The sequence below is a fragment of the Hirundo rustica genome, chromosome 15 (assembly GCF_015227805.2).
Source record: "Hirundo rustica isolate bHirRus1 chromosome 15, bHirRus1.pri.v3, whole genome shotgun sequence".
NCBI lineage: Eukaryota > Metazoa > Chordata > Aves > Passeriformes > Hirundinidae > Hirundo > Hirundo rustica.
The window spans coordinates 6,786,405-6,804,638 of NC_053464.1; the positions used below are offsets into that span (position 1 = coordinate 6,786,405).

An 18,234-nucleotide genomic window follows, 5' to 3' on the forward strand; every position below is an offset into this window, starting at 1 on the left:
AAAACACAAGTAAAAAAATAGTGAGCCTATTTGTATTGAGAAGTCTGGGAGATGAGCTCCTAACATTTTGTATTCAAAATAAAAAATGGCATTGAAACTTTAAAACACTTGAGTATTCCCTTGTCCAACCTTATCAAAACAGGCAAATTAAGGAAGTGCATATACTATTGGTAAGTGTATTTTCAATGCAAGAAGGTACCTAAGAGTTAACAAGGTATTAAAAACTTCATGTGAAGCACATAGAAGTGTTTATTCTTAGTTTGATTCTGCAAATATCCAAAATTCTTGCTATTACATGAAGAAAAAAAACATACGAAATAAGTTATAATGACAAAGTATTACAAAATGCTGGAGTGATGCTTTCTGAATTTTCTGGTTTCTGATGCTATCTGCATTTCTTAAAATCACATATTTTACAAAACAGATTAACTGAATATTAATTTAATTTAGGTTATCCTAGAGTAATGGCTAAGGAGAACTTTATCCTAAAATGGTCCTTAGGAAAGGACTGTAAACCCAGCTCATGGAGCCTGAAATACTGGAAACAGAACAAGTTCCTTTAATGACACTCAGTTACATTTCTTTATGTTGTTTGGCATATAAGTAATGTATCCATTTAATAATTATTTTTTGGCAGATGTTTGCTTTTGGATTCTATTCTACAGTCAGAATTTGAATCCTGACTAAGGAAAGCTTTAGAGACAAATTTTTAATTCCTAAAAATTAAGTTATTTGTGGTTGTACAATCACTCTGCAAATGAGAAATCACAATCCTCACACTTAAATTTTTCCACTTTCCAAACGAGTCACTGTTTTTAACAGCATAGCTACATATTTAATAAACTGTGGATTTCTGGTCAGCTAGCTTACATTTAAGTTTTGAAAGCAATCAATCCAGCTGCTACCAGAAAAGCCCTACTTTACATGTTCATGCAGAAAAAGTAATTTTGCAGGTAAGGTTTGCTTTGGTTAGGGACTGCACAGTGACAACACTGTCACAAAAACCTCCTTTAGCATTAGCTCAAATCTGCAAGTGTCCCCATGAGCAGGAATAGTAACCAGGTAACTTAAACACAGGGACTGCAGCTTCATCTATCCTGTGCCAAATAGATTTGCTAATATAAGCTGCATTTGCTCCTAAGCGGTTGTGTGGTTATTCCAGAAGAACTGTCAGTGTAAAAGCCCAGGAGAAGCTAGAGAAAGGAGCAGCTTGGCAACTCTAGAGCATGTGAACCCCACACAGGGGGGCTTCACCTACTGAGGGACCTGGGAACATGAACTCTTGGTTTGGGGATAAGGAAGAAGCTGAGACACTCCCAAACTGAAGGCAGGGAGTGTTTGTGTTTTAATAAAAAAGCACAAATCTAAAACATCAGCAGTGACAAAGATGTACAAATTCCATGACTGTTAATCAGAGAGGATTTTTATCGTTCACCCAAACTTGTGTTGTGACTGCATTCAGGCAGAACCTTTGGCTCCGTTATTTCAAGGATAAGTGGTTTTAGGACACTGCTCTCCCACCTGGGAGCACAATCTGTACCTCCTGCCCACAGCTCTTAACTGGCAATCCAGCCTAATACGGCAAAATGCCAGAGCACAGGAGCAATAATAACATGCAACAATGCTACTTGTGGTTGTTCTAGAGAAAAAGGGCAAATCCTGCATAGAGAAAGAAAAAGGAAAAAGCTTTACAGAAACTCCACACGTATAAGCAAAAGGCAATTTAATTAAAATATTCAGCAAATAATTATTTAATTGCATGATGTAACTTCGATCTAGCATACAACACAAAGCTACAACTTTATCACCTGTAACTATACCCTTCATTTTCACCCCATACACATCAATGCAAAAACTCCAAACCTCACTGAGAGAGCTGAGGCAGCATCTGTGAAAAACCCCAAACCCACAGTTCATGGAGCACCCTAATGCCCAGTGCAAAAGCAATATCCTCAAAGGCTGGTCAGCTGCCCTTTTCTGAATCAGGCTCTACAGGCCATGCGCTCAGGACAGTCTGATCTTACTCTGATTTTCAGTTCTCTTAGCACCACTTTACAGGCTTTCTCAACACTCTGCACATCTGATAACATTAGTTTGAATAAGCAGAAGTCTCATGGAAAGACTTCTCATATTAAATAAATTAGAATCTAGGGCAATAGAAACCCTAAGATTTGGATTGTAAACCACACACTAAAAATAAAAATGTTCTGATATCAATACAACCAAATGCAAACCAAGATAATTAACAAATTTTAATCTTATTATGGATGTATTTAATACTAAGATTTGCATCTGCAGAAGTTCCCTTGGAAATTTGTCACTGCTCAGCCATAGATTAAAGTAAACAATTCATAATTCACACTTAAAATGCACAATAAACATTTTACCTGAAAGTGCACAGTACAGTTTTTACTGAACCTGAACACAAAAAATATTTTCTCCTTTCATGAAGGAGATAATATTGGTCTGTTGTTCCCATTAGAATTGTATAAATACATGTGCAAGTCATAGATAAAGGTTTTGTAAATAGCAAATGTAAATACATTAGCTCAGAATAACACTGGACCAACCTTTTTGGCAAAGGCAGTTTGTTACACAGTTGTATCAAAGTTCAATGTAGAATATATAATTTAACAATGCATACATTCAGAAACTTTTCCCTCTTTTAAGCTACACAAAATGCTAAAAGTATTATCTTCTATGTGACAATGGCTTTACTGAGTTTATTGGCAGACAGTTGATTTGAGACACAAAAATACAAGAGCAATAGGACACAAAAGAAGTCAATATTGGAAGAACTTTCAATACTCTTGGAAAACCTTGCTTAGAAAAGGACTGCATTTTACAAGAGGAAATATTCTTTGGTATAAAGAAACAGCCCAATGGTATACCCAGATTTTTCACGTACAAGTGAAAGAGGTGAAAGAGCTATCAAAACTGAGTAAAAAACAAAGCCTCTTAAAAGTATAATTAAGGCACACTTGAAATTACGTTCCACTGTGGCACCACAGAATCTCTACTCAGACAGACCAAAGGAAAGCACTTTGCAAAATCTAGCAAGACAGAGCTGTACTGGCTTTGGAGTGGTAAAAGTGTAACTGGTAGTAAGGTAAGCAAGCAAAATGTAGAGCATAGCGTACAATGACAAAGGCTTATGATCATGTTCTACAACTCAGGATTCAGTCCCAGTATATTCTAAACAAACTCCTGAGCAAAGACCACAAAGTGTTTCAAATAGCTCCATCACTTTCAATCAAAAATATGCACTTGCCAGAGTGAGACATTAAAAATGGTAAGAGCAGTGTTGTATCATGCAGCAGGTCACACAGACTAATCAAAACAGCACATTTTTAGCATGAACATGACATCATGACATCATGACAAGAAAACACCTTTATCAATTAGTCATAGCACTCAATTCTTATGGTCTTGGTGAAAAACTCCACTTAGTTAATTCAGTGGTATTATAGAATTGGTTAAAGTGCTTTAAAAAGAATAAAAATAATTCACATTACTCTATTAAAAATATTTTTTCCTCTTGAAACTTGCCCTCACTCAGTAGTAATTAACTTACATGTTAGAACTGATGAAACAGCTTTAGCAAGAAACAGCTGGTTATCTTAGAGGGGGCATTTATTAAAATATTTCATGTATTTGCCAAGTACTGTGCCAGAACAGCTTATCTGTGCTGCGTGTTGAACAATCTCATGAGTCATCTTTTGCTCTTTCCTTTGGCTAGTGCCTCTGCATAGGTCAGGTGAATAAAGTCGTAGAGTTGTGTGGCACTGGCAGCATTACCCAAAATCTTGGATAGCTCGTCCTTGGACAGCGTCACCAGCTCTGCAATGCTTTTAACGTGGGTCATTAAGGCACGGCAGTTTTTTGTATTGACCCCAGGCATTTTTAGCAGGAAGTCCTGAGGCCCAGGGTTGTACTTGTCTGACTCAGGAAGGATTTCGGAATCTGCGGTGACGGCCATCGCTGTTTCTGCGTTGGGTTGGGGATGGTTTTGTTTCAACTCTTCAAACAGTTCAGCAGTAGCGTGGGGAGAGGGACACCACAGGATTCGTAACTTTGGGAAGTGCAGTGTGAGAAGGGTTAGTTTAGAAGTAACATCATTGCTGGAAATTTCTGGCTGTAGAGAGCCTCGCGGGATCAAGGAGAAGGGTTTGTTAGGATCAAACTCAATGAGGAGAACCGGCCGCTTGTAGTAGCGGCACATGGACACGCACTGCGCGTACAGCCGGCCGTTGTTTAGGGAACCAATCAGATCGCTGATGCTCTTCCGCTCCACACAGATGTCAGGGGTTAGAATATAATCCCCAACTTCCAAAGTTACAGGCTCAATGTCGATCCCACGGCGATGGATCAGTGATGGAAGCTCACTACGGAATTCCCGCATGTCCACGATTACGGTTTGCTGAATGCCCTTCTGTTCCTGTCCACCTAAAGGGCAAAGTAAACACAGTTATCCCCATACTCGGCACCTCCTGCTCTGGTTGTTTTACTCTGTGCTGCCGAGACTTCTGCAATGGATAGACCTCTCATCTTAAGTTATACCTCAAATTCAGCAGTACAATAAATCCAGACTTCATTTGATTTTTAACTGTTAGAGAAAAAAATTACTTGCCTAAATATATTTATAGAGCAAGCTCTGCAGCTTGATAGAACTACCATGCTACTTGCTGTAAACTTTGTATAGGTGACAATGAAATACATTAGGCTGTAGATGAAAATTATTTAAATGAATCAGGGAAATCTTTAAAAGGCTGCCTACAAAACAAGATAATGAAGCTGATCTCTTTTATTTCCAGCTGTTTCCCACAGAAATACAGCACTTTATTGTAGGAATTATGTGTTGGCCTTTACAGATCTGCAGGACACATAGAAACTGCAGCACCAAGACCACAAAAGATGTAACAGCAAAGATTAGAGAGCACATGGCAAAGGAGAGCAGGATTACAGAAACGACAGCAAAGAAAAACAGGCAGAGGCACAGCACACATGTCAGAGGAAAAGGACAAAAATATGGTTAGAATTGCAACAAAAGAAAAAGGACATTTTATTGCAAAGGAAGTGATCAAATCCATAACGTGCAGTTGTTTACCCAGGCAGCAGGTTTTGCAAAGATGAAAAGAAGTCCCCAACATCTACTATCTCAAGAACAACACTGCTCTTGACCATCTGAAGACTTCAGTTTCTACATTTTAATTTCTCTCCCTACAAGCAGCACTAGACAGCCTCATAACCAACAATTTGACTAGAAACAATCCAAATGGTACCTGGGAAATAATGTTTCTTTAGCATGAAGACCGCAGAGCCAATGTACAACACGTCTCTGCCCCAGAAGCTGTGAGGAGGATTTAAAGTGCAATAGTTATGGGGCTTTTGGAAAGCTCTGCACTGCAAGCCTGACCTAGGAGCTGCTCACCTGCTTTGCGTGTGTCAGCAGAGACAGAGGCAGGTCTAGCGTCTCTGAGGAGATCTAAGTTTGTTTCATCTCTTCCTTCTCTTTCTTCAGGAACAACCATGCTGGCCTTCTCTCTAAGGAACCACAAACAAACACAAACTAAAAACTGCAAATGCACGAGTAAAGAAGATTGAAATATTTCAATACCCTTCATCCAGCTGTAAAATTATATGTAGTTTAATACTAAATGCAAAGCCAATCAGAAATGCAATTTACTGGGTTTTTCTAGGTTTTTCCTTTTACAAAGGAACTAATGACTAGTTATAGTACTGCAACCTGCTGAGAAGGCACTGCCAGTAAAAATACTGTCTTATACAGTCTAAGGAAATATTTGTTTTCTTTCCCCAACTGACTTAGGTTATAAAAGCTTTAAAAATTATCTTACAAGAACTGTTACCTGCAAAAACACAATTACACAAATGAACTTCATAGACAATTGGGAAAAAATTCAAGTGATGCTGATTAGCCCTTACGCTAATATTAAATCCTGCTAAAATTATTAAACAAAATACCAGGTGCTTTGAAAAGGAAAGTTTTGACTTCTTGGTGATTCTCAGTAGGAAAGTAGTCTTTGCATCTGACAAAGAATTGAATTAAAAGTTAATTTCAAGCCTTCACACAGTTAAGAACTTTATTTAAAATGTAAGCACGCTGTAGAATTACATGAAACACTAATTATAAAGGCAGTTAAACTAATAATGTTACCGAATGAGTTTTTCGAAGGCCTCCTTCTCTTTCCTCAGAGCTGTGAGGTAGCGCTGCTCTTCTGTGGAGCCCCCATATATGAGGAAATAAACTCTGTAGGTATAAAAGAGAAAAAAACTGAGGTCACAAAACTTTGTATTAGGTTAAAAAAATCCACAACCAATAAATTTAGGATTAGTAGCAGTAAGTGCCTGACAAGTTAGTTAATAGTATATTAAATTTCAAGTCTATATTATATTTTTAATTAGTATGTGACATTTATTCATAAAACTGAGTTTTGCAATTTCCAGGTTTATTAAATACATATACCCAATGTGGTGATATTTCTGTCAGGCAAATGCTATTACTGCAAATACTAGTTTTTTTAATTGTGTTTCCTTTACTTGCTTCTTTGTTATAGTTTCTGAATTACTGGTCTTCAGCACAATGAACATCAGAAAATGTGAAAATTAATCAAACCCAAAATGAATCTATTTGTTTAAAAATTGTATCTACAGAGATGATTTAAAATGAGACTACACCACCTCAAAATGATCTATTGCCACTAAAATTGTTGAAGCAGAGGTCTTGGAATATTTTTTTAACAGATAATGCTTCTGCTGTTAAGGGTCTAAATACCTGCTGGAAAGTAAAAATTATCTTTTGATTACACCAGACATTATGCTTTTGTTTAAATTTAAGGGCTCAACAGGAACTGAAAGGTAGCTAATGAAAATGAACAGCAACATGTTCCGCATTGACTGCCGACAGTGCACTCTTAATTTTATCAATCAGACTAGAATTACCCTGGCCAGGTCAACTTGCCTCAAAGGCTTCCCAGGCCTGCTTGCCTTGTAGATTTCCAGCTGCCGAACAAAGGTGAGTTCTGCATCATACAACACAACGTATCTGGGTTCTACTTCGTGCAGCACCCGAGTGAGTGCGTAGGGATCCCCACACCCCTGCAGCGGGTGGATAATCGTCAGCGGGTCCTTGAAAATCCCATAGTAACAATCTGAGGGCAAGTTCACATCAAAATCTTCAGGAATGGTCTCTTCAGTGTTGCCTTCTTGGCTACCACTTAATTCTTCGTTGTCTTCCACCTCGACCTCCTCTCTCTTTTCCTCCTCAGTTTTCCCTATCATTTGGATTATAGTCCGGTCTTGCTGCTTCTTGTGTTTATTTTGTTTTGAAGAAGCTGTGAGTTTGGCTTTTTTGGCTTGAGGCCCCAAGTCTGGTTTGGCATTTCCTTTGGACTTGATGGCTTTTTGGTCCTTGATCCACACTTCTCCAGCTTTCTCGTCCTTTCCGAAGGTTTTGTTATATAGTCTTGTTAAAAAAGCTTCTGCTCCAGCAATAATATACTCCCTGAGCTGTGCACAGGCTCGGTCATCACTGGCACAAATGAGCACTTGCCCTGCAGTCAAGAAACAATACCATGTTTACAGCCTGTAACGCTGTGCTTCTTATCCAGCTCCAAGCACCTCCCGAGCCAAGGGCTTGCACCGATCCAACCACTGAGCCTGCCAAATGCCTTGACATGAGTTGCCACAGTCACTTTGGACTTTGAGAGAATCTAAATTGCACGGCTTTTTGTACCAAATAAAATTAGAGAAGATTAATGGAAGTTCAGCATTCCTTATTTATATCTAAATTTGTAAAGTTTTCCTTCTGACCACTGGAAACAAGGCAGATAACAGCACGTGTTGAAACATACTTGAACAACTACTCATTTTTAAGATGTGGAATAAGGAAGAACTGAATTTAGACCATTCTAATTTGTCAGCTGTGTTAGTCTACAAAACACATGTTTCACACAGTATTACTGACATTTGTGAATAACAATTCTCTGCAAGCTGACTCAGATAAACTCCTACAGCACTAGGTGAGAGAGCCAGTTCTTACCCAGAGTCAGAACACTGTGGGTGGGAGAAAAGAGCACTTTTTTACCCTTACTATTTCCTAAAATAAAACTTGCTAAATTTTAAGGGAATGAAAAGCCCTAAAATAGGAAAGGCAGCAAAACAGTTAGACTCTTCTCCCTACCTCCTAATCTTTACCTCATTTATATGCAACTCATGAGAAGCAAATTTTCAGGTGCATGAGAAGAATGTGCAAATTAGAAAGGACGTAAGACAGACTCCCTACTTTTGTTTTGAACCCAAACTTCAGAAATGAGTGAACGGTACCTTGATCATGACAAATTTCCACATCAGTTTTATTTGGCTTGGAACTAAGGTATCAGTCACTACTGAAATGCAACCTAAAATGTTTTTCAGAATAATGCAAGTTCTTTCCTAAAAAATATTACATTGTACGAACAAACAGCATTTCTCTTGTGGAGCAAGACCTAATAAGAGTTTATGCAAAACTAACTAATTTTACATAGTTTATGTACAAAACATACATAAATTCCTCATCTTAAGGCCACAAATTACTAAATTTAAACCAACTCTTTAATAAAATGACAGAAAAGGGTTAGTTCCTTCTCTCTAAGGTCAAGCAGAAGTACAAAGCAGTAGCAGTACTGGAAAACTTACATAATTTAGTATTCTCTCACCTGGACCACCAAGGTTGTCGCTGTTCTTATTCTCATTTTCAATCTCTTTCAGTACTTCTCTCAAAGCTTCCCATTTTGGGTTACTTTCTAGAACCAATTCCCTTTTTGGTTCTGAAAAAAAGTAAGATTGAACATAGCAGCTGCTGCGGCCAAAATATCCTTCAGACTTTAAATCAGTGGTTAGATGTCAATAGTGTGATGGTTGTTGTCACATAGGATATTCAACAGCCTACATATGCAACTTCTTATGCTAATGAGCTGGAGAACAGTCTTAAATTTAAAAATGGAGCTAAGTGCTTTTGTGAAGCAAAACACTGAAATATTCACTCATTCTTCAAGTCTGAAACTCCTGAATATATATATTTTTAATAAAAGCAACCACAGCCTCCTACTCTTTCACATACAATAATAAAGATGAAGCTAAACATCAGTGTAATGCAAGAACAATTCCACAAAAGCTCTCCCAGTGATCAGCTGAGCAAGCTTAGGAGAATCCCCTACTTCATGACTCTTTTATGTTGTTTATTATGTGCTTTTGGAACTAAGATTATGTCTCAATTTATCCCAGCTAACAGACTGAGATCCTGAGCTGTGGAAGTTCATGCAGGGAGCCAGAGCACAAGTAATAATATGCAAAGCACTTGGAATCGTGTGACACTCTCAAACTTAAAATTAGGAATGATCAGTACCATTTTCCTTCTTCACATCACGTTTTTCAGAGCCTGAGGCTTTGCCTTTCAGTTTCTCATCTGCAATGCGATAAACTCGAGCTCGAGCATTGACAAACATTGAAGTACTGGAGTCAAGGAACAGCCAGCCTAGAGAGGAAATGAGAAGGAACCAGCAGCAGTTTGACATCTGCAATGTGTATGTGTTCCAAGCCTCTGCAGTAAAAGCCCCAGATCTTCAGCTGCAATACCTGCCCTACCTGCTTGCTGTGTAATCACCAGCTTAATAAAAGACAGAAACGTGATGCAAATCTCACACTGTTAAGTAACAGCAGTTAAGTGGGAAGATGAAAGAATTATCTGTCAATAAAAACCTACGTCCTTATGGCTGGTTTTGTAAAACCTAATTAGATACCTTCATTTGTTTGGGAATGATAATTAAAAACATCAACATTGCATTGTTTCATGCATTAACTTGTATGGTTATTCTGTATTTACCTGAATTCTCACCAAAAGCTTTTTCACTTGCTTTCAGTGACTCCAGGAGATTAAGGAAAGTGACACAATCATACTGGGTTAGATACAGTAGCAAAGTACGCAGGATCTTCAAATCCTGGACCAAAGACTTTGTCTTAGCTCCGAGCTGATGCCAGAGAGGATCTAAATAGTGACGTATTGTCTGGAAATAAAAATGGGAAAGTTCGGAGTGTTAAACATCCAGTACTACATTATAGCTTCTAACCAAGCTGAGAATGCACTTTAACTTTACAGGGGATGCTCTAGCTTCCCAAAGTTATTACAGATACCAAAATAAAGATGTACTGGTGAGATAATTGTTTTGATATAAGTGATCATATTTTAGCAAAGTTTACATAATATAGATGTCTTTATGAAAAACATTTCAGCAATTAGCAGATATATATAATTTAATGCTTTCAGTCAATTTTTTCCTTTCTATCTAATAATAAAATACTGGTAAAATTATAAAAAAACACCCTTATTTTACTGGTGCTGGCCTGTTGTACTTAGTATCTAGTGTCCTTTACTCAGGTACAGCAAGAACCGTTATGTCATTTAGTTTCCAAAACCAGATAAGTACCATGAAGATGTGCAACTTATGGAGCCCAAGGGAAAAAACCTTCAAATATTTAAAATACAGAAGGCCTCCCATCCAGATGAACACAGTGAACCAGTAACTGTTGCACTATGACAGCTGATTTCACCCTAACAAAAGCATATGTGTGCCAAACAGATCTGTCAAAAATAACAATGAGCAAAAAGTTATTGACATGCATAATGATTAAAGATACAGCAGATGCATGCACGTGCATATTGTCTATTACGTACTGTGTTTCTCCTACCAGAGAAAATAAAAGATACAAGCAAGAAATTCAAAAGGAAAAGGGGAATATGCGTGTGGCAGTTGCTGATATTAATCTCCAAAGTATTCTGAGCTGAAGTTGCAGTCTTTTTAATAACAGCAACAACAATTATTATTATTATAACCAGGAATTGGAGTGTCCTTACTGTTGGGACTTTGGAAATGAAGGAAGAACAGTAACACCAATACATCAAAAACCCTACTGGCAACAGCTACATCACCATTACACCCCCTTGTACCAGTAATAAACACGTCATGAGAGAACACTCAGCTGCTGCTGGTTATTTATTTTGCAAACAGCATTTCTGTTTGCATGGCAGGCACTTTGGAGCTCTATATCCCATCACTTAGACACTGCAGAACAATCAAAATGGTTACCTTGTCAAAAGGTTTAGCAATAGCATTCTCTAAAGAGAGATCTTCTACTTCAAGAGCTGGGTTGTAACGTTTGAGTTCCCTCAGACATGCATTCAGAATGTCCAGGATTGCAGTCTGGATAGCAAGCATAGCAGGGGTCATTGCCACGTGTATTTCCACCACTTCAGGTTTATGCTTCTCTAAAAAGGAGTGCACTGCTATATGAAATCTAAGAGAAAAACAGCTTTGTAAGATTTACATGGATAATTTTATTTGACTTAAAATTACTCAAAAGTTTGTATAAAATACAATTCCAATTGTTTTAAATGTAAACAAGTAAGTTAATTCCAAAATCAGTTTCTACTGACGTGAAGACTGCAATCTTGCGAACAGCCTCAGAAAGCCATCTGTTCCACAATTATGACTGCAGACATTCTAGTCATGTGAGCCTCTAGTGCTGGTGAATGATCCGTGGAAAATTACTGCACTGGATTCTGCATCATCACCACACATAGCAAATATTTAAATAAGCCCAAAAATCATATAAGGGAGAAACTGTAAGGGGTTCATAAATTCTCTGAAATCACACGGCTGCACCAGCAGATTTTGTGACATTCTCAGCTTGGGGAAACCTGCAGGTCCTTGCTGGAACCCTGCCCTTGGAGCCACTCTGGCTCCACAGATCCAGAGATGGCATCAGACTGTTCCTGACAGGATGAGGCTCAGAGAACCCAATGGCTGCTGACCTCTGCAACTCCACGGACATTTCCCTTACTGCAGCCTGCAACCCCAGGAAGGGACTTCCATGGAAGTCAAGGAAGGAAATCTAGAGAGCTTCTACTCAACCTTTGCTACCATAGGTATGTCCACTTCTACTTCCCTGGGATACTGAAAGAAAGTCTGTTAAGGAATTTACAATGTAGAGGAACAGGTCACTAGGAAGGAGTGAAACATGTTCCAGCCTGGACTAAGGGAACAAATGGGCAGAGATCCTGCCCTGGGCAAGAGCACTGACTGGGTCATCAGAGAGTCCAGTTCCGTTTGTGGATCCGCTCCTGGAAGACTCAGTGCATGCCACATCTTGGCAATTTTTCTTTGAACAGTCACCAAGAAATGTTTTTCATACACAACATATGTATGTAAGAAGATTAAAAAAATTTGACATACAGAAAGAGATTCATGGAGTTTCATCACAGCTGGAAACAAATACCTCTGTGAAGAGCAGAACTGAGAGACTGTTTTCAGGTCATTACATGACTTAAATACTCTTGTTTAGTAAGAGAAGTTTTTCTTAAACTGTTAAGAATGTCAATTTTTGCCGTGATTTCTGTTGACTAAAAGGACAGCTCTACTGTAAGGTTCATCCCCTCAACAGAGTTAATTTGAGTCTATTTTCAAAAATACTCTCAGAAATTCAGTATCTTTAAGACCACTTCTGTCAAAAACTGAAAATATTTTGTTTGGGAATAGAGGAAACACAGATAAGCAGTGTCACTGCATATACATTGTTTTCTTAGGAACCCACTGTGACATCCTTCATCTTTCCTCTAAGTTTAACTCTGCAGTGAAGGAAAGAAGCGCCTCACCTTGGCCACAGATAAAGCTTCCCAACAAAAAGATTTTTCATCACTCTTTCCACATGACAAAAGCCAGTGTTAAATGCAACTGCATTATCTGTAAAAGCTTTAATGAAGCCTTGCTTGTTCTTCTGGCGATAAAGCCGCAAGATGAATGCTTCCTGACAGGACTCAATGATTCTGTGCGCTTTGTACACCAAAATGCCTGGCAAAAAAAAAAATTGAAGTTAAAAAAAATACAGAAAGGTCCAGGTTTGTATGGATTTTTCCTCACAACTGTCTTATCCTTCTACTGCTCTTTTAATTACAGGAATTTAAGTCTTCTAAAATGAAGGTTGAACAAATGTTTTGCGGTTGAAATGAGTGATTCCTCGTTTTAGTACCATGGAATGGCCAAATAACAGAACTGGGTTAATAACGCATCTTTACAGGAAAAAAAAGCTTGTGCATGAGTGGCAGGACTTACTAGCTTGGAAAATCCTATACTCCTGAGACATAACTTAAACTTGAGCCTTTTAAAAGCAGAAAAAGTAAATGCACAACATAACACACTGTTATAACGAAGTGAGTTTGACATGTTTGAGGCTGTGATGAATTCTTCCATTAAGAGAAATTCTGGAATTACAGACTTGTCAAGTAACTTTAACTGGTAACAGTTCAAGTGTTTCCATAATCAAAGAACTTCTGAAAACATTTATTCTGCTTTTCTCTCCCATCTGACAGTTATATTCACACTCAAGGACAGCAAGCATTATCAAATATATGAATCCACCACCAATTTTCTTTATGGCTATGGGTGTCCTAGGAATAAAAGACCTATCAAGCACATTTCAATAAAGAGAAATTAACCAAGAGTTTAATTTAATTACGAGTTTGAAGCAAACACTTCTGGAGTTCACAGTTCACTCAGCCAAGACCTGCTAAACCAAGGCTTGTTTTTTCCTCATGTTAATCATGTTAAACAGCACACTGCATTATTTTCCCTCTCCCTCTGCTGAAGTAAGGCCTATGTGGCATCTGTTCTCAGCTTCCAGTGGAATCATAAATGCCTTTCTAAAACAGAAGCAAAGGACATCAAACATCACAGGTTTTACCTTGTACCTACATAAGCTAATAAACTTACAGAGCATTTAATTTCTGTAACAAGTCTCCCCAGCTCAGCACCCAGCCATCGATTGTAACATGCCTTTGGCTGCTAAATGAAAAAGCATCCAGAAAATGTTATATTCCATATAACTGCTCGCCATTCATGATTAAGTCCTGAAATAATCCACTACAAGGTATTTTTCTATCTAGATATTGTTAGACCTGTCCTATGAAGCAAATTTTTCAGTACATAATAATGATCATAGTAATCTCTGAGCAACGCCCAGTTTATCAAGATGTAACCCCAGATGGCCACGACAGGAAGACAGCTCTTTCTAACAGGTCAGTAAGACTGTGTTTATTATAACACCTTCCTGCTTTAAGTCAACATATATCTGCTTATGAAGGGAGTTCACACCTGCTCTGTAAGCCTTGGTAGAAACAACTTGCCACATTTTATCACACCTTGCATCAGTTTCATTGTGCTGTCAAGTACATCATTTCTACTCAGCTAAAACCACCAGGAATAATTCTGCTTTACTGCAGTGATAATCTCTTATCTTCTTTTAGCTGGACTTATGAGTTCATCAGATGTTAATTCACATTGATTTTACAAATAACATCTTTAACACCTAGAAAGGTTTTTGTTGTTATGTCCTCATGAAACACTGAGATTTTGTTGTATAATCTCACACACAGACAAGGCACACGGACCCAGGTGTTGGGAGGCTGGGAATGAAGCTACCAGTCGGTGGCAGCTGCTCTCACACCCTCTGGTGGCAATACAAAACCTGTCACAGCTCTGTGGCAGGGACAGCACCAGTTTTAAAATTTTACTGTATTTTTTTTCCTTTGGTAGGGTAGAAAAGTAGAGAGGAAGGAGTTAAGGGAAAAAGAGAAATTACCACAGATCGCCCAGAAAACCTATTTACTTCTTTTGAACTTAGAAATACCAGAATTGACAAATCTGGTGTTCTCTGACTCCAGCACAAAAGTGTTCAAAATGTTTTAGAGTGGAACTTGCTATAGCTTGACTAAAAGGAAGGGGTACAGCTTCTGAAGCAGAAACTTGCATTCTTCTAAGCATATAATATTCAACTGTTTCTAATCATTAAGATGTTAACACTCAAAAAATAGTAAAATATTCTTAAATCCTGAGGTCTTGGTTATTTTTCCAGCTTTCCAGGCTGTAACAGGGTTTCCAGCTTATACAGGAACATAAAAACAAGAGTGGCTGGAGGAGAAAGGAAACAGAACATGAGAATATGAGAAAAGCAGGGCAACTCTCACATCTTCAATGTATAACTTCTATATAACTACAAAAAAAAAGCTTGCAAGCTATTCCCCAAATCTTTACAATCACAGTAGCATTACTCTGTAATACTGCTGTTTGCATAGTGCCCAAGTGTGTCAATACAAAGATTAGTGAGGTATTTTTTGGTGAGAAGTCATCAGGAGTAATTTGTTAATGCAAAAATATAGGTAGTGTGCATGGCTCGTAAAGCATGACATCTAAAATCAGTTTTAATGTAGGCCAGTGTCCAATAGACCACAGAACACTATTCCACCAAGTGCAGTCGATTATTCTTCTTTGAAAGCCTTTTTAAACTGTACGATTAAATAAGACAAACAAGAGGAAAAAAAATTAAAAATATGAAAGAACTACATATTTGCTCCTTTTACCTCAGTCTTGGTCGGGGGGAAAAAAGGAATAATTCTTCAACCTCAGTACCTGTTAGTAGAATTCTTCATATAGAATTAAGCTTTGTATATTTTCAAACAGAACACTCTTACCTTTTTTTCATTAAGCTCTTACCAGTAATGAGATTGGCAGGAATTCTGTCAGTAAGGAAATCTACCACAAGGATCCGACTTGTTGCAAAGATGACTCCTCCTTGTGTATAAAATTCATATCGAGTATTATTTGCAATTTCATTGGTAACCCGTCGAGGGAGATGAACAACTCCATCTGACCTCAGCTGATCAATAAAATACTCCTAAATCAAATACAATAAAAACACACGACATTATTGTGGTATCCAGGGAAAGGGATCCAAAAAGCACCTTTATTACATAAACTCTGGTAATTTTGAGGAGCTGTTGAAAACAAATGATAGTAGAACTTCTTTTAGTAAAAGAAGCCAGAATTATTATGATTTTTTCTTCTTTGACATACTTTCTTCAGTTTCAAACTCATCTGGATGATTTAAAAAATCTACATAGTCAGTAGTAACTAGACAATACTTATATAAAAATGAGCAACTGACACCTCAAGGAGCTTATATTTTCTTACATTTCAATATCACATTTTCAGAGAAAATTTGATTTTAATACTGCCTTAAGAACTGAGAACTGGGAAGAGATCAACTAGTGCCCTCACCTGTCATTAGATGATTCCAGCAGGTAGATCATATACACCCAGCTTAATCTTGGAAACTACAACTGTTATCTTTATTCACCTATGGTTGCTATAAAAGCTCTCCCAAGACCTCCCCATCCTGACTGTGGGAAATTTGCCAGATTCCAGAGAAAAGAGAGCAGCTTCTTTTGTACAATTAGAGACAAACCTGTCAAGCCAGACAAGCGCGTTTCACCCCTTTCTCCTCACTTGTATGTGAGTACAGTTATGTACTTGTTTTAGCCCTTTAGTGTTACTAGGACTTCATTGTGCTGCAGGAATAGAAATTCAACTGCCATGATCCCAAATGTGTGTGGTTTCACAACTTCCCCAGGACCTGGGGGTGGACAACGAGCTGTCCCTGAGCCAGCAGTGCCAAAAGGCCACGGGGATCCTGGGGTGCCTTGGGAAGAGCATTGCCAGCAGGTCAGGGGTGTGACCCTGCCCCTCTGCCCAGCCCTGCTGGGGCACAGCTCGAGTGCTGGGTCCAGTTCTGGGCTCCTCAGGACAAGAGACACAGAGCTCCTGGCGCAGAGGGTGACAAAGAGGATGAGGGGACTGGAGCATCTCTCTTTTGAGGAAAGGCTGAGGGAGCTGTGGCTGTTCAGCCTCCAGAGGAGGTGGCTGAGAGGGGACAGCATCCGTGTCTGTCAGTGTGAGCAGGGAGGGCTCGGAGCAGGGCCCGGGCTCTGCTCCCTGGGGCCCAGCAACGGGACAGGAGGAACGGGCAGGAGCTGATGCCCAGGAAGTTCCACCTGAACACGAGGAAGAACTTCCCTGCGAGCACTGGGACAGATTGTCCAGAGAGGCTCTGGAGTCTCCCACACTGGAGATATTCCAGAACAGTCTGGACACAATCAATCCTGTGCTTGGTGCTCTGGAATGACCCTGCCTGAGCGGGGAAGTGGGACCAGATGAGCCACTGTGGTCCCTGCCACCCTGACCCATTCTGGCTGCCCCCCGCTGCCCTCACCGAGACCCGCACACCCTCCCGCCAGCCCGGGGAGCCGCTCGGGACAGCGACAGAGCCGCCGGCCGGCCCCGGGACGCGCCCGCCGCAGCCGGGAGGGGAAGGGGCGGGCGCTGGCAGCTGCCCTCACCTCCTCGGCGGGGCTGGTGTTGAGCACGAGCACGAGGCTGGCGGGCTCGCAGTAGAGGCGCAGGAAGCGCAGCAGCAGGCGGTCGATGCCCAGCCCGCGGGCGCACACGACGAGCCCGTCGCGGTGGAAGAGCTCCAGGAAGATCTGGCTCTCGTGCTCCAGCAGCGCCGCCATCGCGGCACCGCTCCCGCGCACGCGCGCGCCCCGGCGGCGCCCCCTGCCGGGCCCGCGCGCGCGGTCCTCCGGGCCGGGCGGTTTCCCGGCGCGCGCGGGCAGGAGGGTCCCTCAGGGAAATGTCCGTCCCCTCATGGACACCCACAGCGGGCGGGGACGGGACCCCGCACACGGGTCCTGCTGCGGCCAGATGAGCCTCCGCTTCTCCCCGTGCGGGGCGTGTGTGCCAAGCGGTAATGCGAGGTAGTCAGTCTTCTCCAATTATTTTGTGTTTATTTTGACCCGAGGGAACCGCCTGACGTTCTCTCAGGCGGGGTTTGGGTTAGATACTAGGAAACGGTTTTCCAGTCCGCGGGGTGGGCGCTGACCAGGCTCCCCAGGGCAGTGGTCACGGCCCCAGGGCTCACAGAGCTCCAGGAGCGTTTGAACACCGCTTTCAGGCACGGGACGGGATTGTTGGAGTGTCCGATGCAGGGCCAGGAGCTGGATCGATGATTCTTGTGGGTCCTTTCTACTCAGAATATTCAGTGATTCCGTTACCTTTTACTGGGTAGTTGCATTTTTTTAAGCACCAAACTCTCCTGAGCATTCCTCTCAGGAGGCATCGGTGCCTCGCTGTTGTGGTGCCCGCTCAGCGCACAGGAGACTGTTTGTGCCCAGAGGAGTGAGGGCGCTCCTCAGACCTGCTTCCAGAAACAGGAATGCAGGGCACTCCTCAGACTTCCCCTGCAATTCAGCCGAGCGTCATGGAATCACAGAAGGGTTTGGGATGGAAATGA

The 18,234-nt window shown here is 40.5% G+C and overlaps 1 protein-coding gene across 1 annotated transcript; it reads right to left on the minus strand.

Moving 5' to 3' along the window:
- Positions 1-1,707: 1,707 nt before the first annotated feature.
- Positions 1,708-17,470, minus strand: ERCC4 (ERCC excision repair 4, endonuclease catalytic subunit). Its single transcript, XM_040079383.2, has 11 exons — positions 17,282-17,470; positions 15,600-15,780; positions 12,707-12,902; positions 11,142-11,349; positions 9,881-10,061; positions 9,404-9,532; positions 8,715-8,825; positions 6,980-7,571; positions 6,176-6,268; positions 5,432-5,544; positions 1,708-4,446 (listed from the first exon to the last, which is right to left on the minus strand). The coding sequence occupies exons 1-11, from the start codon at positions 17,453-17,455 to the stop codon at positions 3,713-3,715; spliced, it is 2,712 nt and encodes a 903-aa protein (XP_039935317.1). The 5' UTR covers positions 17,456-17,470; the 3' UTR covers positions 1,708-3,712.
- Between the last annotated feature and the right edge of the window lie 764 nt (positions 17,471-18,234).